The 26,428-nt window shown below is 47.4% G+C and overlaps 1 protein-coding gene and 1 long non-coding RNA gene across 4 annotated transcripts; one reads left to right on the forward strand and one right to left on the reverse strand.

Moving 5' to 3' along the window:
* Window positions 1-547: 547 nt before the first annotated feature.
* Window positions 548-11,947, reverse strand: PRAME (PRAME nuclear receptor transcriptional regulator). 3 transcript variants are annotated; one of them, XM_063623450.1, is made up of 6 exons: window positions 11,832-11,947; window positions 10,304-10,339; window positions 9,570-9,667; window positions 3,563-3,885; window positions 2,526-3,134; window positions 548-1,439 (listed from the first exon to the last, which is right to left on the reverse strand). In XM_063623450.1, the coding sequence occupies exons 3-6, from the start codon at window positions 9,588-9,590 to the stop codon at window positions 863-865; spliced, it is 1,530 nt and encodes a 509-aa protein (XP_063479520.1). In that variant the 5' UTR covers window positions 9,591-9,667; window positions 10,304-10,339; window positions 11,832-11,947; the 3' UTR covers window positions 548-862. The 3 variants fall into 3 exon arrangements, with proteins under 3 accessions (XP_063479520.1, XP_063479521.1, XP_063479522.1); XM_063623451.1 differs by having other exon boundaries at window positions 9,570-9,688; window positions 11,832-11,941; XM_063623452.1 differs by lacking the exon at window positions 11,832-11,947 and adding an exon at window positions 11,628-11,645.
* A 53-nt stretch (window positions 11,948-12,000) lies between these two features.
* LOC134733562 (uncharacterized) lies at window positions 12,001-26,428 on the forward strand. Its single transcript, XR_010117138.1, has 4 exons — window positions 12,001-12,065; window positions 15,560-15,668; window positions 16,362-18,337; window positions 26,288-26,428. It is a non-coding gene; the product is annotated as an uncharacterized lncRNA (long non-coding RNA).

Raw genomic sequence — 26,428 nt, forward strand, 5'->3', positions numbered from 1 at the left:
AGGAAGGAAGATGTTTTTAACGGTCCACAATTAAATTCAGAAAGAGGCTGGACCTGGTGGGATGCGTTGGTGAGGCCCAGAGGCTCCACTTCAAGTGCAGTACTGGACATCCCCTTCCAGTACGGGAGGTCTGACTTGTGCACAGTCAAGCCCAATACTGGCACAGTCACAGGCCAGGGATGGAGGCTTATGAGTCCACTGGAAAACAGGGAGGACTGAGTCCAGGGTCTCAGGGGGTTTAGTAGTGAGGGCTCCTGTGAAGAACCCTTCACTCAGTGGTGTTCATTACCATCCCCTTCCTTAGTATGTTCCAGGCCCTGAGGATGTACCTTGCATGCTCTGACCCTTTGAACACCAAAGAAATAAGCAAAGAGATAACAGATGCCCTAAAGAGACGAATGGTGTCATGAGATCTAGGGGCTGGGACCTTGTCCAGCCTAAAGGTGTAAGTACCATGGATAAGCAGTTGTCTTATTTAATCAGCAACTGGAGATTTCCTAAGGTTTAACTGGGAAAGCAGGTTCATATGCTACAAGACACCAGGTGCTTCACATTGCTTCTCTTTATTTTCAACAGTTTCTTTACAACAGTCTACACAGGGATTAACTCCTACATGTACTTCCCAAGCCAGAATCTCCCTTTAGAAATTCAGATTCTATTTCTAACTCTGTAAGATGTATCTCCCCAAAGATCCCATTAACTCCTCAAGTCAACATCTGCCTACCCCCAGCTTCCCCTTTTTTTCCTCACTCACACTGAACATTTGTCTGAAACTGTGGCTGCTTTGTTGCCTCAAGATGCATGCACATCCTGGCTTCAGTGTCCAAGTATGCAGAATGAAGCATTTGATATGTGCACCCAGCTAGTTAGGCATGAAACAGGGGCACAGCATGGGCTCTGGGTCATACAAGGTTCTGTCCCCACAGTGAGGACAGGGGTTGGCACTAAGCCAGACCATGCTGGGCCGCCCCAACTCACACAGCAACTCCCTGAGCCTGGCATGCAGATAGGCAAGTCTCCCCAGATGGAGGGTACCATGGACGTCCTCGTAACTCTCCAGGCGTACAGGATACAGCACGTGGGTCAGATTGCTCAGCCCGATGAGGTGCTGCAGGAGACTCTGCAGGGCAGATATGGAGACGGGGTTCCCGCAGAAGCTTAAGGTCGTAAGCTGGGAGCAGTGGCTCAGGGAAGGCAGGAGGACAAGGAGCTGATCATCTATGATCCCACACTCATCAAAGTCCAGGTCCCGGAGGGTGGCAGAGGCTCTCTCCAGCAGAGCTTGGAGGGGCTCGGGACTTATATCGGTCAGTGTGACCCCACTTAGACTCAAGACACTTAGCTGACTGACGCTGGGGCTCTGGGACAGATGCATCACATCCCCTTCCAAAAGCCGGCAGTTAGTTATTGAGAGGGTTTCCAAGGGGTTCATCACGTGCCTGCAAATAGACAAAGCAGTTAGTGCTGGGGAATGGTGGCAGTGGGGTGGGGAGACTGGAGAGAGGCCCATTTCACCAAAACCCAAAGTCTTCCAGATGATGGTTAACCCCCAGGATGCCATGCTGTAAAGGAGCATTCAAGGAGTACAAGTTCAGGTTTAGTCCTTTCTCCATCATTTGCTGCATAAGTGGGTCAAGTAAACAAAGATCTCAAACACTCCCCTGGCTGATCTGTGAGGCAGGGTCCAACACAGACCTCTTAGGTGGTGTGAACATGAACTGAATTGAGAGAGCCTGATTTGATGTCTCAAGCAAGGAAAGGCATCAGTGAATTTTAGTATTTAAAGATACAACCGAAAATACTTTCTTTCAACTCAGGCTTCCTTCTGCCACTGCCTGGGCCCCAGTCACCTGTATCTCCGTGCCCAATGAAGCTACTAGGGAGTATTCACAGAGGACAAACTGGGGCAAGGTCAGCAACATCCCAAGGGGGTTCCCAGGCTGCAGAGCTACCTTAGATGACTGTATCATCAGCAAACCACCTATCAATTTTTGCAATTCCTCTCTCTTGTTCCTTCTCCCACATCTCCAGAATCCTGCATTTCCCACCTATTACCTTAACTGGAATTCTAAATCACCCTTTACAGGCAGGAAATCTGAGGCAGGTTTAGAGGCAGCGGCTCATGTTGAGAAGCTGGTGAGCACACAGCTTACAATTTCAAATCTCACCTTTGATGGACTTTCCCTTCTTCAATGCCCTCCTTGCTCATTTTTGATCATCTTAGGCATCACTTCCTAAGGAAGAATGCCTAAAGGCACCCTTGCCAGGCCCCAACCTCCCATTACAGAGTTTTCTAACAAGGAGTCACTGTTAATAGCATCTATCCTAATGTATACCTCTAACCCTTATGAGTAGTAGTTATGTGATACCATGCTTGGGGACAGTGGTGAACAAGACATGTTAACTGGTAGTGACTTGCTCACTCTTGCATTATCAGTGGCTGGCACATACAAGATATCCTTTATTGTTTACTGCAATAAAGAAGGGCTTGCTCTGGTCTGTAGAGAAACCTCACCATCCCTCACCGGAGCAACTGATCCAGGCGGCCTCTAAGGAAAAATAAAGAGTCCACATAGAGAGCCTGCAGGCACTGCAGACTGAGGAACTGAGAGGTGAACTGGGCGATATACTGCTCTTCCTTCTCCGGGGAAATGTAGGAAGACGCATGGATGTGGGAGAGGAGGAGTCTACGCAGATTAATCATCTGGCCCAGGTAAGGAGAAAATTTTGCCAAGGTGGGTAGCTTCCAGGTACAAGTCACTTCCAAATCTTCAATAGAGTCCAGCTGCACCATTTTCAGGATCATCTTGATATTCTGCAAGGGCATTGCAAAAATCTTCAGCTTCTTACAGCACAGATGTAGTACATTTTTCTTTTGCTTCACTTTCTCAATGAGGTAGGAGAACAGTTCATCACAGGCACCTTCCTTGAGGGACAGGTCTACGAGCACCTCTATTGGAATGAAGGGCTGCTCTGCCTCTGTGCTCAAACCATCTACTTTTCGCTTCTTTGTCATGGGCTGAGCTGCTTCTGGCTCTGGAAATGAGTACAGACTGGCCCTGTTTCCAGACCATACAGTCCAGAAGTCCTGATGAGAGTTCTTCCGTAAATCCAGCACTTGAAGTTTCCACCTCCTGTGGGGAAAAACAGGTAATTAGCTGAGATGCTTTAAGATCAACTTAAAATAAGACCATGAGTCTCATAATGTAGGTGAGAACCAAACAGGCATCCACCTTAGATCTGCACTTTTACTCCATACTTTAGGCATCAGCTGCTTCCTTTCCCACTAGGCTCCTGGGATCCTTCCTGGTCCCCACTTCCCACTCCACCAGGAGGAAGCAGGTGCATGTTCCTTCAGACACCTCTGCATTTTAATCAGTGCCACATGTCCAGAAGCCCATTCCAAGAGTGACCCCTGCAGTAGCCCCAAGGCCTCCCTGAACTTCCTTGCTGGCACCATCAGAGCCTCTGGCCCAGCCTTAGGCGCTCCATGCTCCCTGACCCCAGCTGCATCCTGCTCAGGTTCCCAGGGCCCCACACCAAGCTGCTAGGTCACCCTTACCTGGGGCGAACCTCCTGGGCAAGGAGCACATCAAGTCCATCAAGCACAGCTTTGAAGGTCTCCAGGTGAAGCTGTTGTCCCTTCATCAACACTCCCAGAGGGAGGCAGGTGAAGGGCCAGGCCTGCACCATTGCCTTCAGGGTCTGGCTGTGTCTCCCGTCAAAGGCTGCCATGAAGAGTGGCGGGAAGAGCTCCCTGGGCAGCAACTCCAGGGCGGCGATGGCCAGCGCCTCATCCTTCAGCAGGCTCTGCCCTGCCAGCTCCACAAGTCTCCGTGGGCCTGTCCACACGCTCATGCTGATGTATCGGCTCTGAATGGAACCCTGAGGAAACGGAGGGAACAAGGCATCCCTCTCAGCCCAAGCATAAGCAACTCTATCTTTTCCTCATCCTTCTGAGGGACCAACTTAGGGCCAAAGTCACTGTGCTAGCAACAGCAGGGGAGTTCTCAGTTGACCCCGATTCCACTCTGCACTCGGTGGCCACAAAGCCACAGCTCTGCTGGCACCAGGATGAACATCTCATCAAGTGTAGAGGAGGGGACAGGATGGCCACTGGCCCCATCCTGTATCTACCCACTACTCTTATTTAATTCTAGTCCCCCTGGGAAGTGAGAACTAAGGAGCCTGAGAGCTGACCCTGCTCATTTTGGGAAAAAGTTTCTGATGATCACTCAAAGGCAATTCAAATGGGAGTGTCACACAGCCCAGGACAGCATCCTTCTCTGCTCCAACAAATAAGCCAGATGGGAAAGATTAGGAACACACACACAATGCACAATGGATGCCATTATATTTCACTAAAAATTTTTAAATGAGAAACTACAGAAGCAGCACAACAGTATTACACAGCAATTGGAAGTAAAATTAAAAAAAAAAACATTCTGAGACATGTATTTTAAGTGTGTCTCTTTTACGTGTATTAAGAGTTACTACTTTGACATGGACATCAGCGGAGCAAACACTTCACAGTAAAACAAAGCTTGGTTCTTTTTCCCCAAAACATTAGTTTTAAAATGGAGAAACAAAAATTATGTATATTTATGGTGTACAATATGATGCTCTGAAATATGTATACATTGTAGAATGGGTACCTTAAGCTAATTAACGTATGTATGATCTCACATATGTGTGGTGAGAACACCTGAAATGTACTCTTAGCAATTTTCATGTATACAATACATTATTAACTACAGTTACCGTCTTGTATACTAGATATCTTGAAAAAGCCTCCACCCTCCAGCACAGTGGCTCATGTCTGTAATCCCAGCATTTTGGGAGGCCAAGGTGGGAGAATGGCTTGAACCCAGGAGTTCAAGACCAGCCTGGGCAACACAAGGAGACCTCATCTCTATTAAAAAAAAAAAAAAAAAAAAAGAAAATGTCTTTAATTCCAAAGCATCTGAAAAGAAAAAGAAAAAAATCTATGGAATATTTTTTAACCTTTTAGTTAAAATGGAATATTTTTTAACCTTTTAGTTAAAAAAAAGCCTAACTAGTAAATCACTGATTTAAAAAATCATAAATGATGCAAATTATAATTGCTTGCCACATACTATTTAAACTGTAATAAGGTAAAATTCAAACTATATGTCTTTTATTTTCCAAAACAAAAAAAGCCATTTAAGAAATTATTTTTAACATATACAAAATGGCAGAAATCAAAATGTTTGGGATTCAATATAAATAATAAATGTTCCAGGTAATGGTTATACCAATTACCATAATTTGATCATTACACACTATATATGCATAAACTAAAATTTCACATGTATCCTATAAATATGTACGATTATTGTGTATCAATTAAGAAATCAATCCAATAACCAAAGAAAAATGTTTGGGATTAAGGCAAAACTACATTTAGAGGCAAGAACAAAGCCTGTTCCTTTGTAAGGAAAGAAAAAGGAAAACCATCTAAGCAGCATTGGCCCTCATGGCCCGTGGAGACCCTGGGCTGACAGTAGAAGGCAGTGGCCATAGCCTGAGGTTCCCGACTCACCAGACCCAGCTGTGGTGCAGAAGCCTTCTGCCCAGACCTCTGGGAGGACCACAACATTGACTCCAAGGCCTCTGGGTCCCACCTCTGGCCCCTCTGAAGCTATTACAGGCCTTTCTGGGCATACCTCCCCTTTCAATTCCACGCTGCCAATGGGAGAGCCAAATCTAATTACATTCCTGGATCTCCAGCCAGTGCATCCTGATGGGTTTTTTTTACCTACTTCAGGTTCAACTGATTGAATGGGATGTCCATTTACAAAAAGGAAAGAAAAAGTGAACAAAACCACCCAGAGAGTATAACTGTTAGGGGAATTTTTGGCCACATCAAAATTATCCAAATTTCCAGTTAAGATAGCTTTATGAAGAGCATCATGACATTACCCCTCCCCATTCCCAAACAACCCCCAAGTATCAAATTGTCACTTATACCCCATGTTCCCTAACACAGCAAATCACACGCCTATTCAGGGAGAAAGGGAGGAACAACAGAGGGGTGGCTGGTCTTCCAGACTTCGAAAGTCAAGGCTGTCCTGAAGGAAGGTGGGTCAAAATTACACTACAACTAGGAGTTAGTCAGAATAAGGCTAGGCATTTGTAATGGGACTGAGTGGATTACCACAAAGACAGATAGATTTTTTTGGGGGCGGAATTGAAAGACTTTGGCCTGGATGGAGTAGAGAAATTAAAAAGGGGAATGGCTAAGGAAGATGAAAGATAGTTCCAGTAAAGCCAAGGTAATCACTGAGGCAGGGAGGGAGTTCAATTTTCCTCCTTCCCTAGAGGCAAAGGGTGTTTTCTCCCAGAAAGTCAGGATCCTCTTGGCAAATAGCCTTGACAAGATTAAATCTAGGAATGTGGGCTGGAGAGGTGGGATAGAGGGTGATATTGGTGACCAAACCTAGGACAGCATTTTCGTCTGAAAGACCTTGTGGTTTCTTAGGAATCTTGGAGCCAGGGAGAGAAATAAACAAGGGCCGAAAGCACACATCCCTGCCATTAAGGAAGTTGTCAGAAGACCTCTTTATGGTTAGGTGTCCTCTTCCACACCAGGGCTGTTCACAAGCAGCAGGTCAGGCCTTTACCACAAACAATCTCCAATGGCCAGCCCCTTCCTAAGTATTACTAGTATTTCCACACTTCAAGAAAACAGCTGTTCCTTCTTGCCCCTAAGCTTCTCAGGTACAGAGATTCTGGTCAGCGAGATGCAATCAGGCCTATCAATTAGACTCAATTTTTCTCTTTCCATGCTAGGCACAGTGCACAAATACATTTTCTGTCACAAAAATTGAAGTTACATTTGGCATTTAAGGATCTGCTTAGGGATGATTACTATCCTGGGCCTGATCACCCATTGGTGCTTTTGAAGTTTCAGAACCTCTCCACCCAAAGAATTCTCCAGGCCATCTCTGCCTCATGCACTGTGAAGTCCCCACAGTTCTTATATTCTACTGGCAAGTGTCCAGCTGGAATGTCTTGGGGCCTGGCTTTGTTTGCTGTGGCCTGCGTAAGGAGGCTGTAATTCGTTGAAGCATGTTTTTCATTTTGGTTCTCTCTCTGCAGACTACTTTCTCCTACTTTTCACTCTCAACACCAAATGGCCTTTGTGAAAACTGGGTTAAACTACAATTTGTTCTACATTTCCTTTAATTCCCAGGCAATCATCTTTACTTATCAGCTGCGGGAGACTGAGATCAGTAATAAAGGTCATTATCAATGTCCCTAATTATGAAGCATCTACTGGGCACAGCAAAGGCCGCAGCAGTTCTCATTCATTACCCCAAATAGCCTTCACAGGAAATCTAAAGTTCACTGTCATTTTCATTTTTAGTCTTGTAAGTCCTTGACTTTGTCTGGGGAAGAACCTGCTCAGCTCCAGGCAAGCAGGAATTGGTAGCCCTTATGTGAAGAGTTTAGAAAGATTTTCATTTCCCTCCCTATCAATCTAAGTGTTAGAAAGGGCTGATAAGCTTCATATAAACCATGGAAAAACAGGAAAACTAAGTAAGTCCAACAGGGAAGTTTCTATGGGATCCCCGCTTCCAGGAGATCCAAGGGAGGAGGAGGAACCGCGATCAAGTGTGAGTTGTGCAATCTCCCTGTGAGGCAGTGACACTCCTCTGTCCAGCTTCACACTGCCAGTTTGTCCAGTGGCATTGGAGGAAGCAGCATCAGGGGCACATATGCACAAAGGTGCTGTCCTTCCTCCCAGTGTAAGGGAGGAGTGAAAAGACTGGGGCCCAGCATGACTCCTAGGGTCCAGGCATGAATTGGGGAGACATTTCTGCATGTCCTGTATACTGGTTCTTATGGTCCTTGTGGGCTGCGCAGGCCAGAGTGACCTCTGAGCTCATCAGGGGGGTGGTCTGCACCCTCCTCTCTAGTCATAGAATCCCAGTGGGGATCCCCAAAGTATCTGCACCAGATCCTTCAGGTCTTTTTTTTTGGAGTGCAATGGCGCAATCTTGGCTCACTGCAACCTCCGCCTTCTGGGTTCAAACGATTCTCCTGCCTCAGCCTCCTGAGTAGCTGTGATTACAGGCATACGCCCCCACACATGGCTATTTTGTTGTATTTTTAGTAGAGACAGGGTTTCACCATGTTGGCCAGGCTGGTCTCAAACTCCTGACCTCAAGTGATCTGCCCACCTAGGCCTCCCAAAGTGTTGAAATTACAGGCGTGAGCCACCGTGCCCAGCCTCTTTTTCTTTTTTAGACACAGGGTCTTACTATGTTTCCCAGGCTGGTCTTGGAACTCCTGGGCTCAAGTGATCCACCCATTTCAGCCTCCCAAATGCTGGGATTACAGGTGTGTGGATACCAACAGCACCTGATACAGGCGTGTGGATACCAGCAGCACCCAAGCACGGTCCTACAGTACAATGCACAGGGTCATCCTTGAGCCTTTGGTTCCAGCACGAGTCTCCCGGCTTCAACCCAGGTTGCACGTCCTCCCTGATCTCCCCAGGTGGCACCCAAGGATAAGGCAGTGCAATCTTGTTGCTCACTTCCCAAGACCGACACTTACCCCTAATGGCCTAAGCCCATGGGGCAGTGAGATCAAAGCCTCCCTGAGCTCATGTTCTCTGACACCACTCGGAAGTGTGGGCTTTGGCATCTGATTACCCCGGGGAAAGGTTCTGAATGTAATTGTGGCTTTGGCAATAAAGTCCACAATACATTAGGAGTTTTTGTTTTGTTTTGTTTTGAGAAGGAGTTTCACTCTTGTCGCCCAGGCTAGAGTGCACTGGCACCATCTTGGCTCACTGCAACCTCCACCTCCTGGGTTCAAGCGATTCTCCTGCTCCTGCCTCAGCCTCCCGAGTGGCTGGGACTACAGGTGTAGGCCACCACGCCCAGCTAATTTTTTTTCTATTTTTAGTAGAGACAGGATTTCACCATTTTGGCCAGGCTAGTCTCGAACTCCTGACCTCAGGTGATCCACCCGCCTCGGCCTCCCATAGTACTGAGATTGGCATTACATGCATGAGCCACCATGCCCAGCCTAGGGTTAATTTTTTTCTTTGGAGACGGAGTCTCGCTCTGTCACCAGGCTGGAGTGCAGTGGCATGATCTTGGCTCACTGCAACCTTGGCCTCCTGGGTTCAAGCAATTCTCCTGCCTCAGCCACTTGAGTAGCTGGGAGGACTACAGGCGCATGCCACCACACCCGGCTAATTTTGGTACTTTTAGTAGACACGGGGTTTCACAGGGTTAGCCAGAAATGGTCTCAATCTCCTGACCTGGTGATCCGCCCACCTCAGCCTCCCAAAGTGCTGGGATCACAGGCATGAGCCACCGCGCCCGGCCCTAGGGTTGATTCTCATACAAAGACAGCAGGGGAAGTGAAATGCTCTTTTGGGGAAATGACCAGAAACAATAAAAGCAGCTCCTGCCTCTTCGTCTACTGTAAGGGACCTCAGGATGCAGCTCCCATCTGGCTCGAGTGACAAGGACAGGAGGGAACAGGGCTTCTCTGAGCACCTCAGACAGCTCAGGGGACCTTCTTACCCGCAAACGTCTTCGTTCCATTTTGAAGCGACTTAGGCTGGCCTCAGGACCTCCAACGCTTGGATTTCTAGGTCTCAGTCACTTGTTTCCACGCACGTCTGAGAGTAATAATCAAAATGCTCCAAAAAGAAGGATACATGTATAATATTTACGAAGCAACGGCCTCCTGTGAAAACCTCCGCAAATACTGCTGAGGAAACTGACAACTGGCGACTTAATCCGGCCCTTTCAGTGCAAATCTCTAGCTCCAAACCTGGGCACCAGTGTCTCCTGGGCTGAACCAGGGGGGGCAGGAGGAACAACAGACCATGTGGTTGGTCACAAGTGACCCCTGTGGTCAAGGACCCTGACTATGGTCTTGCAGCGACATTTCTGCCTCTGTTCCCGCCTTCCTAGGACGCCTATGCCACTGCCTGGGCCGTCCCCAACCCCCAGCACCTTCAGAAGGGCCGAGTCCCAGAGCATCCACCGCATTACAAATGCGCACCCACCCTGGAGAGCTCCAACCATGAGCACCGCCGCCTCGGTTCAAGGCATCCTTACAGCCACAACTCCTCAACTGTGGCCAATTTTTCGGGGCAGGCCGCCAGGGGTGACCCAAGTGGCACATATTATTTTCTTCGGTCTTCAACCCATTTCCAGAGAGAACACAGGGACCTGGGACAGGGGTGGTGCCGGGGCATAAGCCCAAGGTCACCCTGCGGGAAAGCGGAGGAATCAGGGCTCGAACTTACGTTTTTCCTCAGAGAGTTCATCACGCCGCGAAGTTGCTGGAAGGAAAGAACGAGACGATGGCTCAGCTAAGCGCCCTAGCCGCTGCGTGGGGGGGGGGGGGGCGGGGGGCGGAGAGAGGGGCGCGCAGCCTGGTCTGACCAATCCCCGTTTCTCAGTCCTTCCAGGGCAAAATCTCACGAGATCCAGTGAGGTCGCCCAGAGAGTCGAGAGGGGCTTGTTTTCAAGGACTGGGAGGAGGAGGGGCAGTGGGGGGAGGGGCAGAGGAGAAGGGAGCGGGAAGGGGGGAAAAGGGGAGACGGGGTTGGGGAGCAGAGGAGACAGTGGGTGGGGAGGAGATGGGGGTGGGGAAGGAGGGGAGGTGGGGGTGGGGGAGGAGGGGGCGGGGGGAGGGTTAGGAATGGGGGAGGGGAGACAGGGTGGGGGAGGGGTGGGCATGGGGGAAGAGAGAGTGGGGGAGGGGTGGGCGTGGGGGGAGAGAGTGGGGGAGGGGTGGGCGTGGGGAAAGAGAGTGGAGGAGGGGTGGGCGTGGGGGAAGAGACAGAGTGGGGGAGGGTTGGGCATGGGGGAAGGGAGACAGGGCCGGGGGGGGGATGGAGGAGGGGAGACAGGGTGGGGGAGGGGTCGGGATGGGGGAAGGAAAACAGAGTGGTGGAGGCGTGGGGATTAGGAACGGAGACAGAGGGTGGGGGAGGGGTGGGGATGGGGGAAGGGAGACAGAAGGTGGGGGAGGGGTGGGGATGGGGGAAGGGAGACAGGGTGGGGGTGGGGATGAGGGAAGCCAGAGGTTGGGGGAGGGGTGGGGATGGGGAAGAGAAACAAATTGTTGGGGAAGGGGAGGGAAGAGAGGGAGAGAGTGGGGGAGGGGTGGGGATGTGGGAAGAAAGAACGTGGGGGGTAAGGGGTGGAGGAGGGGTGGGGATGGGTGAATAGGTGATGTCTGCGGACTTTCCCACCCGACAGTAGGGTGGGGGCAGGGTGGAAAAAGGGGGTTCGGTGGGCGAAGGGAGAGGCAGTGGGGAGGTGGGGGGGGTTGGCTGGGAGTGTGGGATGGGGTGTTCTGGGATCACGGAGTCGTCCAAGTCTGGACGCTGTCCTGGGTCTGTGCTTCTGGCGACCTCCCTTTTCTTCAGGCGATGCGGGGTGCAGAGGCCAGTTGCAAGGTCCCCTGAGCTCAGGTTCTCGCCCCACCCCGCCCCGCATGTCTAGAAAAGACGCCCCTGCCCTTGACTGGGTAATCTCTGTATTTACCTGGATTTACCTACTTCTGTAACCCCCCGGGCTGAAGAGACCCCCCCCACCCACCCCAGGATTCAACTAACTTACTCTCTGGAGCGCGCGTTCCTCCCTGCTCTTGGGAGTCGGTTTCCCAGAACTTTCTGAGGCCCGCGCTTGCTCCCCTCGACTCCCCGTGTTTCCGCTCTCCACAGAAATCCACGCATTCACACCCCTCCCCTCCCCGGAGCCTGCAGAGGACTCCGCCCTGCTTTCTCTATATTCAGGGCTGCTCCTTTTGTCGCCAATACAGACCTGTTGACAGGTCACGCCTGGGAAGCAGGTGGGGTGTCCCGGAGCGGTGCAGAGGCGCTGCAGGCCCGGCTTCTGGCTGCGGGGGAGCTATGCCCTGAAGCCTCGCCGGAATCTCGCGTCTGGGGCCAGCAGGGGGCACTAGAGTCAACAGGGACTGTATGCAAAACCCACTTCCTCCCAGGCCCTCTAGGGGGATGGTCAGGCTTCTGCAGTGATGGGGAGGAACCTTTCCTGGTAAGGGGAGAGGGAGGGGCTAGGAGCCAAGCGGAAGGCCCTTGTTCAAGGCCCTTCAAGGGACTGGACAGGCGAGGAATCTCTTTGAGTCTTCTGAATGGTTTTATCAGTCAGGCCTGGGAAGTGCTCAGCCTCCACAAACTCTGTTTTCCTGAAAGGGGTCGGGGGGGACCCCAAAATCTCCTGCCACAGGCTATGATGGGCACAGTGGCTAAGAGCAACAGGCCGCGTGGTGAGGCTGGCTGTCTTTTTGTGGCTCTGCCTTGCCATTCCCCGAGGCATCCCCATGCCAGTGAACAGAGCTGCGGGTTCCCAGCTGCACAGATGAATGCACGAACAAAACATAGGTCCATACAAAGGAAGTCATTGCATTGATCCAGATTCGACCTGGGATTGTCGCATAAAACAGGGCTGATAAAAACCGTCGTATTTTCAACCTGGAAATAAAGACTCAGGCTCCCCCTCTCTGCTTGAGGCATTCAGCAAAGGTTAGTCCTTGAGTGGCTGTGGATGCTCAAGGACTTACGATTTCTGACTTTATAAAGTTTAGGATGAAAACAAAAAACAAAATAAGGCCATTGTTTTAAAGTGGCCGTCGTAGCTAATTATCTCAAGAAAGCAAACAGGCTGGTACAGAAAGTTACACAGGCAGGCGGCTCCCTGGGAGGGTTGCCCAGGTCTCCTTTTCTGAGACCTGAGCAGGGAGCAGTCAGAGGAGCTTGAAGGGATGGAGTTCAGGGCATGGGAACGGGCTGCACACATCTTCACGGAGTACAGTGCCTGTCCAGTTTGAGAAGGGGAAGAAACTGGGGCAGAGGGCTGATGAGAAGGCAGCAAATGGATAGTGCGGGATGGAAAAGGGGATCCATTTGGAGACTGGCCACCATTATTTATTTTCATCATCTGATTGCTGTTGCTCCATTGAGATCGATGCGTGGAGAACAAGTTGGGCAGTGGAGCACATGTCAGGGAGGGGAGAGAAGTGAGTGAACATGACCCTGGTCCAGCCTCATAGGACAGAGCATGGACATGGAAGTCCACAGAGGAGGACAGATAGGGAGGAATCATGGCATGGCCAGGTTGCAGGGCAAGAGGCAGAGAGGAGAGAGGATTGTGGAGTGCTGTCTGTCATTCGAGGCTGGTCCTTTTTTATTTTTATTTATTTATTTATTTATTTATTTATTTATTTATTTATTTATTTATTTTTGAGACGGAGTCTCGCTCTTGCCCAGGCTGGAGTGCAGTGGCGCGATCTCGGCTCACTGCAAGCTCCGCCTCCTAGGTTCATGCCATTCTCCCGCCTCAGCCTCCCAAGTAGCTGGGAGTACAGGTGCCCGCTACCATGCCCAGCTAATCTTTTTGTGTTTTTAGTAGAGACGGGGTTTCACCGTGTTAGCCAGGATGGTCTTGATCTCCTGACCTTGTGATCCGCCCGCCTCAGCCTCCCAAAGTGCTGGGATTACAGGCGTAAGCCACCGTGCCCAGCCAAGGCGGGTCCTTTCTTTTATGGCGATGGGTGTGTGAAAGTTGCACATACCAAAATAAACTCACTTTTTGTTGACCCAAAGTAAAACCCTGAGGGTATGAAAGGGAAGGGCTCATGCTTATATGGCTGAGATAAACGCTGTCTCAGGAAGCTGGGTGTGGTGGCTCACCCCTGTAATCCCAGCACTTTGGGAGGCCAAGGTTGGAGGATCCCCTAAGGCCAGGAATTCAAGACTAGCCTGAGCGATATAGCAAGACCCCATCTATATTTTTAAAAAGGGTTGGCTGTCTCCTCAAATAGCCCTGCAAGACATTCCTGTTTCAGGATCACAACAATTTAGATAAGATGCTTTTGAAAGAACACCTACCTAGGCACAGCATCTCCACCAATGAACTGATGCCAACTGTGGTTTTGAGTCTTCATAACCAGTGAACTGTTTGCAAGCAGCTTATTTAAATCTCTTTTTTTGCCAATACACCCTTCCCTTTGCCCTCCCCTCTTGAGATGCATATATGGCTTGCCATAGCTGAGCATCTTAGGTTATAATGCTTTTTTCATCTTAGGTTATAATGCTTTTTTCTTTTTTAATTTTTTTTGTAAATTTATATTTATTTTTATATTTATTTATTTTTTGAGACAGGGTCTTGCTTTGTCACCCAGGCTGGAGTGTAGTGCATAATCGTAGTTTACCACTGCCTCCAATTCTCGGGCTCAAGCAATCCTCCCACCTCAGCCTCCTGAGTAGCTAAGACAACAGGCATGCACCACCACGCCCAGCTAATTTATGTATTTACTTTATTAAATTTTTTTTTTTTTAGTAGAGAGAGTCTCACTGTGTTTCCCAGGCTTGGCTTGAACTCCAGGCCTCAAGTGTTCCTCCCACCTCGACCTCCCAAAGTGCTGGGATTACAGGCATGAGCCACCGTGCCCAGCCTATAATTTTGTATTCTAATTCTTGAATAAATTCAACAAATTTGGAGGTGTTTTTTGTCTGATGGTTCCTTTTGCTCGACAATTGGAATGGGAGAGGAACAGTGTGAGGGCAAACATCAAGTGCTTTGCTGAGCTCTGGGTGCTTTTTTTGGATAAGACACACAAAATACAATAAGATGTCTGTAATGTTTGATTTTTTCCAGGTTTCTTGAGATATAATTGACAAATAAAAATTGTATGGATTCAAGGTGTACAATTCATATACCTTGATCCACATATACCTTGTTTGATGATTAATCAAATTAGTTAACACATCTTTCACCACAGTAGTCAACGTGTGTGTGCTCTGTTAGCAAATTTCAATTAATAATATAGCATTATTAACTATAGTTACTATACTGTATATTAGAGTCTTTGGATTTACCATCTTATAACTAAAATTTTGTAGCTTTTGACCAACATCTCTCCTTCCTCCCACCCACAGCCCCTGGGAACTACCATTCTACTCTGCCTCTATGAGTTCCACTTTTTGTGTTTCTTTTTTCTCTTTCCTTTGATTTTTTTTGCATTTATTATATTACCAAACAATGTCAAAAGAGTTCCACTTTTTAGATTCCACGTATTATTAGCTCGTACAGTATTTGTCTTTCTGCATCTGGCTTATTTCACTTAACATAATTTCCTCCAGGTTCATTCGTATTGTTGCAAATGGCAAGATTCCCTGCTTTTTTATGACTGATGATGTCTGTCTGCAATATTTGAAAAAAAATGCAGGTCACTTGAATGATTGTCTAATGTAATTCTATTCATGTAAAATTGTGTATGACTATAACATTCACTCATTCATTGATTCAAGTTCTTTACAATCGTATGCCATATTCCTGGGGCTCTGCTTGGCCTGGAATGGGGAGTAGGAGTTACAAGGTTCCTGGGATATCAGTAATTCATATTTGTGAACGTCTTAGATAAGTGGGCTAACAGGTACAGAAAATGGTCACTAAAATGATAACACTGTTTGTTATAAAATACTTTTCTGTATTCTCTTGAACTTTTTTTTTTTTTTATCATTTATTAGACTGCTTCAGCTGCCATAACAAAATATCACAGACTGGGTGGATTAAACAACAGAAATTTATTTCTCACAGTTCTGGAGGCTGGGAAGTCCAAGATAAGGTGCCAGCAAGGTAGGTGTCATTCTGAGGCATCTTCTCTTAGCTTATAGGCTGAGGCCATTTGGCATTGTGCTCACGTGACCCCTTTGTGCGCATGTGCGGAGAGAGCACATGGGTGTTTCTTCTTATAAGGATGCTGATTGTTATGAGAACCCGACCCTTGTGACTTCACTTAATCTTAATTACTTCCTTAGAGGCCCATCTCCACATACAGCCACAATGGGCATTAGGGCTTCAACATATGAATTTGTGGTGGGGGGACACAAACACTCAGTTCATAAACATATGATTTTTTTTTCCTTGACCAGCAATGAAAATAGAGGTATCCTCATTTTGGAAAGTGAGAGTCAACCTACACTGAATTAGAGTGATGGCAAGAGATACTTTAAGACTGCAATGAGGGAAGCAAGGGAGGGGGATGCATTTGACAGTCTGTTCTGCTCTGCTCCTGGAACTGAGAGAGGCTGAGTCGGGACTAACCTTTGCACGGGTGAGATAGAGAACTCAGAGAGAAAAATATGTATTTTTCTGTGACCACCTAAAATAAACCTGGAGTTGAAGGGGCCAGAACTCTCAACCTAACCATTCTGGGAATAAAAATCATAGAGACCGTGCTGATTAATGGAAACAATTTGCCTTTTGATTTTCTAAGCAGGCAAATGCAAGGAGTTTGTGAACTTTACTGCTGTTTTAGTTTTTTTTTAGGTGAAGACACTGACAATAAGAAAAGGCAAACCACAGGTCCAAGACAAAGTGGTCAAGTCAAGAAGGAACTCAGGCTGTGTAGTCCTGGTGCAAGGCTCCTTGCCCCCAGCGTGGGGTCACACTGGCTGGCTGTGCTCCCACGACACTTAGTGCATACTGGGCTCCTGACTTAATAACACATGTCTGAAATGGCCCCTGATCCCCAATCTGCTGCAGGATTCGGCAGATGCACAAAAGGCCGCAGTGGAAGGTCTTGGAGAGAATTCAGAGTGGCTTGCTTACGTTCCCATGACCGTGTGTCCTAATGGGAGAATCACCACTTTGGAAAATTCTTTTGGAGGCCAGGCGCGGTGGCTCACGCCTGTAATCTCAGCACTTTGGGAGGCCGAGGCAGGCAGATCACCTGAGGTCAGAAGTTCGAGACCAGCCTGGGCAACATAGTGAAACCCCATCTCTACTAAAAATACAAAACTTAGCCTGGCATGGTGGTGCACACCTGTAGTCCCAGCTACCCGGGAGGCTGAGGCAAGAGAATCGCTTGAACCTGGGAGGCAGAGGTTGCAGTGAGCCAAGATTGCACCCCTGCACTCCAGTCTGGGCAACAGAGCAAGACTCTGTCTTAAAAAAAAAATTCTTTTGAGGCTAGCTGTGAATGAGCTCAGAGGGAAAGGCAGGAGCCTTCAGGTAGGGAGCAGCATGATTCCACACCGATTCAGGCCTCCTGGGTGTACAGAGGGCAGGAGGATCCTCCCCAGGTATGTGAGAGGAAGGGAAGACAAGGTGTTTGGGTCAGAGAACACACTAGAAATCCAGGTGCTCACTGATGGATGGTGCTTGGCATCTCTGTGTTCTGCCAATCCAGCCTCAAAGCAACTTTGGAAGAGGATTTATGCCCTTCACACGCTTCCAGCCTGGGCCAGAGCATCTGCACACTCTCCTGGGTATAGGCCTCCAGGGCTTGGAGCAAAGGAAGAGCTAAGAATTGTCAGTGCTCAGGAGGCAGGTTTTCAGGGAGGATCCTCTTGCATCTCAGCACATGGGAAGGGCTAAGAGAGCCTGGAGTGTCCTGTCCCAGTGCTGGGGTCTCAGAAGGCAGCTTTGGGGCATCTCCACCGTGGTCTGACTCCTGCTGCTTGAAACCATTCTCCCTCAGGGCACAGGCAAGGGTCCTCAAGGAAGAGCACCTGGGCACCTGGGTTGACTCTTCCTCTTTCCTCTACTGGTTCACCTGGAGTCATGCTCTGACTTAATCCCCCTCTGCATTTCTTTCTCTTCTCAGAGGCCTGGACTTAGCCTTGACTCAGCCTTCCTCAGTGTCTGGGACTTGGTAAACAGTCACCATCTTCTGCACTGGAAGCAGCAGTGACATTGAGGGTTCTAACCATATCTCTTGGTACCTACAGTGCCCAGGAACTGGCCCCACACTCCTGATTTATTATGTCCATTCTCAACCCTTAGGGGTCCCAGCTTGATTTTCAGTCTCTAGGTCTGGCAACACGGCCTTCCTGGCCATCTTTGGCCTGTAGCCTGAAGATGGGCCTGACAGTCACTGTTTGTTCTGGGACAGCCATAGCATTTTTACCCACATGTGCTCCAAGTCCACGGGGAACAGAGACCAAATCTGCCATGAGTGACCAGTGTCACGGGGCTTCACACCAGTCAGGCAGTCAGATGGTGGTGTTTGCTTTCATTTCTGCTCATCATCCCAAGGGTGTGGACGCTTCAGGAATGGGACCCTATGCAACTCTCATTGCTCTTTATAATGATGTGGGAAAGAGAAACCATCTCCCAGGGGACTTGGCTTTGCAAAAATGAAAATAAAAGCTCCCTCCTCCCTCTGTGCAGTGAATGGCCTCTGAATGCAGACTTGGTCTCCCTCTTCATTGGCAAGGTTGGAGGAAGAACAAGAGCTTCTTATTGCACTGAGACAACTCAGGGGCCACCTCATTTGAAGATGTGCATCAGTGTGAGCCCAGGTATTCCTGTACTCAATGATCAAGGTCTCTCTCCTTACCTTGTCTCCACCTGGATCTGACCAAAGTGACCGAGATGATCCAGGTTTTAGTTTTCTCTTGCTGTGTAACAAATTTCTGCAAACCTAGCACCTTAAAATAACACCCATTTATGATCTCCCAGCTTTCCTGGATCAGGAGTCTGGGATCAGCTTAGCTGAGTCATCTGTTCAGGGACTTCCCAACCTGAAATCAGGGCATTGGCTTGGCTGTGTTTTCATCTGGAGGCTCAACTGAGGAAGAATCTGTTTCCAAACTTTTGGCAGAACTCAATTCCTTGCTGCTGTATGACTGAAGCCAGTGTTTTGGGGGGCTATTTGCCATCAGTGCCCTTAGCTCCTAGAGTTCCTAGAGGTCACCCGTAGCTCATTTGTCATTTAATGTAACCTAATGAAAAGAGAGATATTCCATCACCTTTGCTATATTTATTGGTAAGAAGCAAATCACAGGTTCTTGAATTCAAGTGGAGATTGTGCAAGGGTATGACTCATTTGGGGTCACCATAGGGTACATCCTCAGTAATTGTGTGCAGTCAGGACTAGGAGAGGAGATTCTAATTATACAGAGAAGACTTGTGCTTTCTATTCAGAAGTTAAGAAGACATCCTTTACTTTTTAAGACACTCTGTCATTTTATTCATTGATTTTTAGTGGTGTTCTAGAAAGCAGATTTTCCAAGCATAAACCACAATAATGAAATGGCAGAGCTGATGACAGTTCAGATGCTATTAGATGGGTGTGCAGATCTGGGTTTAGAGCCAAGGGATGGAGTAGTGTCTCTTGGTCTCCACTGTGGAGAGGCCCCTTGGGAAAACCCACCCATTTCTCCTCATTCCCTGCCTGGCCCCATGGTCTCTGCTTGGTCTGGCCTATCGTATTAAAAATATACTTTAGTGATGATACTTATGTCTTGTGTTTCTCTACACTTTTGTCTATTTGCAGTGGACAGCATACTGCATGCTGATATCAAAAATTATTCCAGCAAATTCAAAAATAAGACAGTAAAAAGAAATAAAAGACAGTTTTACAATGGAAGAGACAGAAATGAATATTTGCACTTATGGTTGATTTAGCTATTAAATCTAAGAGAACCAACTGCAAATGAGTAGAGAAAGCGGTCGTTGCTGCATGCTAACCATTACTAGTGTGAGATACCAGGGGAGCTAGGATGGCCTCCTCTTCCTCCTCTTCCTTCTCTTGCCTCTCCTCTTCCTTCTTTTTTGGTAAATATCTTTCCTAGATCAGTGGTTCTCAAACCTTTTGGTCTCATGACCTAATCACCTTCCAGAGGCCCTACCTCCAAATACCATCACATTAGGGGTTAGGTTTCAACATATGAATTTTGGGGGGACACGAATATTTAGTCTAGAATGCTTTTTCAAGAAAAGGAGAACAGAAAGGTCATACTATAGTGGCTTTTAAAAATTAGACATGGACAGCTCTTGTTTCTGGAATATGTCAGTGTGCTATTGTGCAAAGCATCCTGGGAACAACACCTCAGAATGTTTCCTGTCTGTGCCTCAGTAAGACTTAAAGGCTGGTAGGGTAGCCTGAGTCATGGCTTTCAGTGATATCCAGGTCCTAATTCCTGGGACCTGTGAATACTGCCTGTCTTCGTCTGTTTTGCATTGCTATAAAGGAATAACTGAGGCTGGGTAATTTATAAAGAAAAGAGGTTTATTTGGCTCAGGGTTCTGCAGACTGTACAAGAAGCATGGTGCCCACATCTGTTTCTGGTAAGGACCTCAGAAAGCTTTCATTCTTGGTGGAAGGGGGAGGAAGCATCACATGGCAAGAGGCAGAACAAGAGGGAGAGGAGAGGTGCCACATTCTTTTAAACAGCCAGCTCTCTCATGAACAAACTCACTGATCTCTGCAGGGAGGGCACCAAGCTATTCACGAGGGATTTGCCCCCATGACCCCAAAGCTTCCCACCTTCTTTTTCTTTTCCTTTTTTCTTTTTTCTTTTTTTTGGAGTCTCGTTCTGTCACCCAGGCTGGAGTGCAGTGGCGTGATCTCAGCTCACTGCAAGCTCCGCCTTCCCAGTTCACACCATTCTCCCACCTCAGCCTCCCTTGTAGCTGGGACTATAGGCACCCGCCACCACACCCGGCTAATTTTGTTTTTGTATTTTTAGTAGAGACAGGGTTTCACCGTATTAGCCAGGATGGTTCTTTTTCTTTTTCTTAACCTCTGGGAGCACAGAACACAACATAGGATTTGGAGGGGACAAATATCCAAGCTATATCATTACTTTATATGAGAAAAGGGGTTTTGCAGATGTAATTAAGGATCTTGAGGGAGACATTATACTGGATTATCCAATGGGCCCTAAATGTAATCACAGGTATCCTTTCGAGAGGGAGGCAGGGGGAGATTTGAGGACAGAAAAGGAGACATAAACAGCAGTTGGATGATGGGGCTACAAGCCAAGGAATGCCAGCAGTATCTAACAGCTGGAAGAGTCAAGGAAACAGATTCTCCCCTGGGACCTCCAGAAGGAACCAGTCCTGTTGATGATTTTATTTCAGTTCTGCAAGCCTTCTTTTGGAATTTAGATTCTCAGAACTGTAAGAAAATAAATTGCTGTTATTCTTTTTTTTTTTTTTTTTTTTTTTTTGAGATAGAGTCTTTCTCTGTCCCCCAGGCTGGAGTGCAGTGGTGCGATCTCGGCTCACTCCAAGCTCCGCCTCCTGGGTTCACGCCATTCTCCTGCCTCAGCCTCCTGAGTAGGTGGGACTACAGGTGCCCGCCAACACGCCCGGCTAATTTTTTGTATTTTTAGTAGAGACAGGGTTTCACCCTGTTAGCCAGGATGGTCTCGATCTCCTGACCTTGTGATCTGCCCGTCTTGGCCTCCCAAAGTGCTGGGATTACAGGCTTGAGCCACCGCGCCTGGCCTAAATTGCTGTTATTCTAAGCCCCTAAGTTTTTGACAACTTGTTATAGCAACAATGGGAATCTAATATAGCTAAGGTACCATACATTTTGACATCTTTGCTGTATATGGTGCCATTCTGATTTGTACTGTGCAAGGCTTCCTTGCCCTCTCACTGATAAACCTTGGTATACAAGAAATTATTTTTGTATATTCTCCAGTATATTAACTTTGGTTATAGGTGATAGATTATATCTTTTGCAAATTATCATTTTGTCTCCTAGTTTGCATCAACCATGCTGCTTGTGTCTATTTATGACTGATTGTGTAGGAAAATTCTTCAAGAAAAAATCAAATAGGATGGTGATTCCTGCATCTTGGAATGCCTAAAAATCTTCTGGTAATAACTGATTACATAGGAGAAACCATCTGTTTACTTCCTTCAGGAACTACCTGGCACCTTCTAGTGCTTTCCCTTGTGGACCACAGGTGATGGAGGCTGGGCCCGAATCCAGCACACACCTCCAGTCTAGTGGGCTTCTGGTCCAGTTATTTACCTACAGGTATTTTATTGATGTTATTCTTCCTCTGATGACACGCTGATTTCAAAACATGCCTAAAACCAAAGACACGGAATCTTTGAAGTCCTTTCCCCCAATTATCTGAGGCTCTTCCCCAATTGAGCAGCAGTTCGCATGCTTGTAAGTTTTAAATGTGTTAGGCATTTTATTGGAAATGCTTTATATGCTTCACACTCCACAGGACTTTGTATTCCCAGCTCATTGATTGAGGAAAGTGAAATCTGCCATTTGCTGATGGGCCAATGTCAAGGCCAATGTCCCAGATCCCCTGTCAGGACAAAAGTGTGATGCAGTCAGAAGTCAGCCCTCACCTGCAAATGCTCTCCTGAACTTGCCTACTCTGGAGGGATCTGCTAACCAGGCAGATTCCCGGCGATGCCCAAAGCACTCCCTAATAAAACTCTGTGTGCTCATCTCCGCCTTAACTTCTGTTTCCAGGAGACCCAGCTTGTGACCATTGTTTCCAGGAAGATTACCAATTGTCTCTGTTTGCCCTGAACTGAAGGTGTTCCCAGGACATAGATCTTTCAGTGCTAAAACAGGACAGTCCTGAGTTATCTTAGGATCAGGAATGTCTAAGAAAGGAGACACTGAGAGATGGGATTCTGGAGCAATGGAGACCCCAATATGTGGGAGTTGGAGGTAGGGGCGCCGGGGTAGATGCACATATAGCCCCTACCATGGTGGAGCAATGCAGTGTGTAAACTTTTTACTAGTGGTGAATAGGGATGATTTACCTATAGGAGGAAATGAAAAAGCAGGACCATGAGTCAGACATTTGAGAGACGTGAAGAAAACAGAACATTAAAGGAACCAATTCCTCAGCTTTCTCTGTTGGAACAGTGTGGTAGCACTGATGCTAAGTGTGATCGATGATTTGCAACAGATAAAATGCTGGAATGATTAATTAGCAATGAAAAACTAGAAGTTGTGGGGCAACAAGGCTCCAGCTCCGTCCTCTTAGGGTACCAGCTGGGCTCAAGAATTGACATAAAACAGATTCGCAGGAGAAAAAACATACAAATTTACTTAATACAAGTTTCACATGGCACAGGAGCCCTCGCAAGGAAATGAAGACCCAAAGAAGCAGTTAGAGTCAGTTACTTATATAATGAATTGGTCAAAGAATAGTCAGTTATGAAGAAACAACTAAAATAGAAAAAAGCCCCAGAATCTGGTGTATCCAGATAGGACTCCACTCTGATGACAAGTTTTTTGGGCTGAGTTTCCTTTGAGCCCCATCCAACTTCTTCCCAGCTGCTGAGAAGAGAAAATCCTTTTGAGGCTTCCTGGAATTTTCCCAGTCCACACTGATTTTGCTTAAAAGATAAAAGTTATTATAATAAGGTCTGTTCAGCAGTATCTCAGTTTTGACTTCTTGTCCCTGAGGATAAGAATGTTGCTTTTCCTTCTAGCATAGGGAGGGACAGGGTTTTTTTCACATGGGACTTTTGTCTTCTGCTTTTAAGAAACAGAAAACAAGGCAGAATGATCTTTTTGCAACTGGTGTTTTCAAGTGCCTTTTACTTAAACAGTCAATTTGCTAGACTGGTACTTTTTTTTTCTTTTCTTTTCTTTTTATTATACTTTAAGCTTTAGGGTACATGTGCACAACGTGCAGGTTAGTGATATATGTATACATGTGCCATGTTGGTGTGCTGCACTCATCAACTCATCATTTAACACCAGGTATATCGCCTAATGCTATCCCTCCCCGCTCCTCCCCCCACAACAGGCCCCGGTGTGTGATGTTCCCCCACTGTGTCCATGTGTTCTCATTGTTCAATTCCCACCCGTGAGTGAGAACATGCGGTGTTTGGTTTTTCGTCCTTGTGATAGTTTGCTGAGAATGATGGTTTCCGGCTTCATCCATGTTCCTACAAAGGACATGAACTCATCAATTTTTATGGCTGCATAGTGTTCCATGGTGTATATGTGCCACATTTTCTTAATCCATAGACTGGTACATTTTTAACTCTATCAGAGCGCAAGCCAAAAAGCTTCCTCCTGGGCTGAAAAAAAGCTTCCTCTTGGGCTGAAAAAGCTTTTTGGCTTGCACTCTTCCTCTGGGCCTGAGCCTTCCCTGCCCTCTCATCTACTTGGACAGAGAGCAGGGAAGACTGAAGCCCAGAGCTTAATCGTAAGTGTAGCAGACAATCAGGACCCTGACAGGGTAACAGCGGGGTACTGAGTCATGGGATGAGGCCATCTGGATTCACGCGATGTCCTTGAATTTTCCAAACCTGCAGAAGTGGCCCTCCCTTACTCATTGAAGCCCATGTCTCCCTTCCTTTTGCTTGAAGATGATGCAGAGGCCTCTGACCTGTGAGATTATATTCACCACCACAAGTGTCCCCAGAAATCTGCCACCTCCTCCTATTAAGACCAATGGACCAATAACTAGAGTCACAAAGAAACCTGGCAAGGAATGTGATAGACCTGCTGCAGAACTAAGGAGCTCCAGAACCAGCCAACACGTGCAGTGGGCCCCAGGCGAGTGTGTATGGGGCTGGATTCTGAGGGTGCAAGATCAAAGTGCAAAACCTAAGATTGGATTGGGGAGGGTTTATCTGCTGGAAGCACTCTCCTGGGACACAGGCTTTAACCCCCTAGCAAAGACATTGAGGCATTTTGCAAGCCCGCCGCAAGGATGGCCCTTAGGAGGACAGAGAAAGCAATGGTCTGTACCAAGCAAGGTCATAATGCCAGACTTGCTGTGGCAGACGGTGGGAGAGGAATCAAAAGGTCCTGAGATGCCAGGTGTGGTGGCTCATGCCTATAATCCCGGCACCTTGGGAGGCCACTGTGGGAGAATGGCTTGAGGCTAGGAGTTCAAGACCAGCCTGGGCAATATAGTGAGACCTTGTCTGTACAAAAGATTAAAAAAAATTAGTCAGGCATGGTGGCACACTCTTGTAGTCCCAGCTACTAGGGAGTCTGAGGTAGGAGGATTGCTTCAGCCTGGGGAGTTTAAGACTGTAGCGAGCTGTTCCAGCCTGGGCGACAGAGTGAGACCCTGAAAAAAAGAAAGAAAGAAAGCAAGAGAGAAAGACAGAAAGAGAAAGAGAGAAAGAGAAAAAAGAAAGAAAGAGAAAGAAAGAAAGAAAAAGAAAAGAAAGAAAGAAAGAAAGAAAGAAAGAAAGAAAGAAAGAAAGAAAAAAAGAAAGAAAGAGAAGGAAGGAAGGGGAAGGGAAGGGAGGAAGGGAAGGAAGGAGAGGAAGAAAAAGGGAGAAAGAGAGAAAGGAAGGGAGGGAGGGAAAGAAGGAAAGGAAAGAAAAGAAAAGAAAGAGAGAGAGAAAGGTTCTGAGAGTGCTTAGCTGGAACGGCAATACCAGGTACCATGGACACCTCCCCAAGTGAGAGAATTCTCAGGAGGGCCTGGGGGCTGCAGTCTGTAATTGATTGATAAGCGGTGCACTGGTGAGAGAAATCCAGCATCCTTGAGAAACTCAGTGGCTAGTTCTCTAGACCAGGCCAGCGGGCTAGGCTTGTAAGGAAGTTGATAGCAATAGGGATGGAAGGACCATGCAGTGATAGTGTAACATTGTCAGGGCTTAAGCATAGGAGCCAGGTGTGTGGCAAAAGATGAAGTGGCAGCCAAGGCACCTGACATTGAATGATGGAGTCAGTCAGTATAGCATGGCACGTCTCAGGGCAAGATGCATAAGCCACCAAGAAAGGGATAGCTTCTAATCTTTTTAGCTTATTTTTTATTTTTTTGTTGAGATGGGGGTCTCACTAGGTTATCCAGAGTAGTCTCGAACTCCGGGCCTCAAGTGATCCTCCTGCCTCAGCCTCCCGAATTGCTGGGATTACAGGTGTGAGCCATAGCTTCTGGCCTAGCTTTTAATCTGTATTTTCAGAGGGAAGTAAGGAAGAAGGGCCAAACCCCATTAACAAGTTTCTGAAAGAGCCCAACTTGCAATGTCTAGTCATTCCAGAGTAGGATATTTACCCCAAAGATTAATTCACTGTCGTTGCTGTGATAAACGACCAAACCGTAAAGTGAGTGGCTAAAAACAAAGACCTCTAAATGATTACACCTGATATCTTTGGAGGAGCTATTCAATCTACTATACACTGCTTCCAAGTCTTTGTAGATAAAAATACGAAAATCATGCATCATCCCATGGATGGAAGACCTCGCTCCAGGTTAGTGAACTGCTCTGATTTGTGACTCCAAAGATGGACACTGATGGCAGCAAAAGGAGGACCCAGAATCTTGTGTATTCAAACAGGACTCCACTCTCATGAGAGGTCCTTGGATCTAGACCCTTGGGTCAAGCTTCCTCTGAGCATTGTCCAACATTTTCCCACTTGCTGAGAAGGAAGATTCTTTATGTGGGCCCTGCAATAGCCTCAGTCCAGCCTGATCTCTCTCTCTTCCCTCCTGAAGTTTTACTTCAAACATTTTGAGACTCTAAAAGGGTTTCTTTGTCTCATTTCTCTCCTCCAGTCCTACTACAGGGTTGTTTTCAATTTATATCCAATGTTTCTCTGGCCTGGAACTGAGACCTACCTCCCAAGCAGCGACCCATGGACTGGGGTCCCTGGGGCAAACAGGTGGCCCTTAGCCTGGAGAACCTGGGCCAGCAGG

This window comes from Symphalangus syndactylus, chromosome 18 (assembly GCF_028878055.3).
Source record: "Symphalangus syndactylus isolate Jambi chromosome 18, NHGRI_mSymSyn1-v2.1_pri, whole genome shotgun sequence".
NCBI classification, from domain to species: domain Eukaryota; kingdom Metazoa; phylum Chordata; class Mammalia; order Primates; family Hylobatidae; genus Symphalangus; species Symphalangus syndactylus.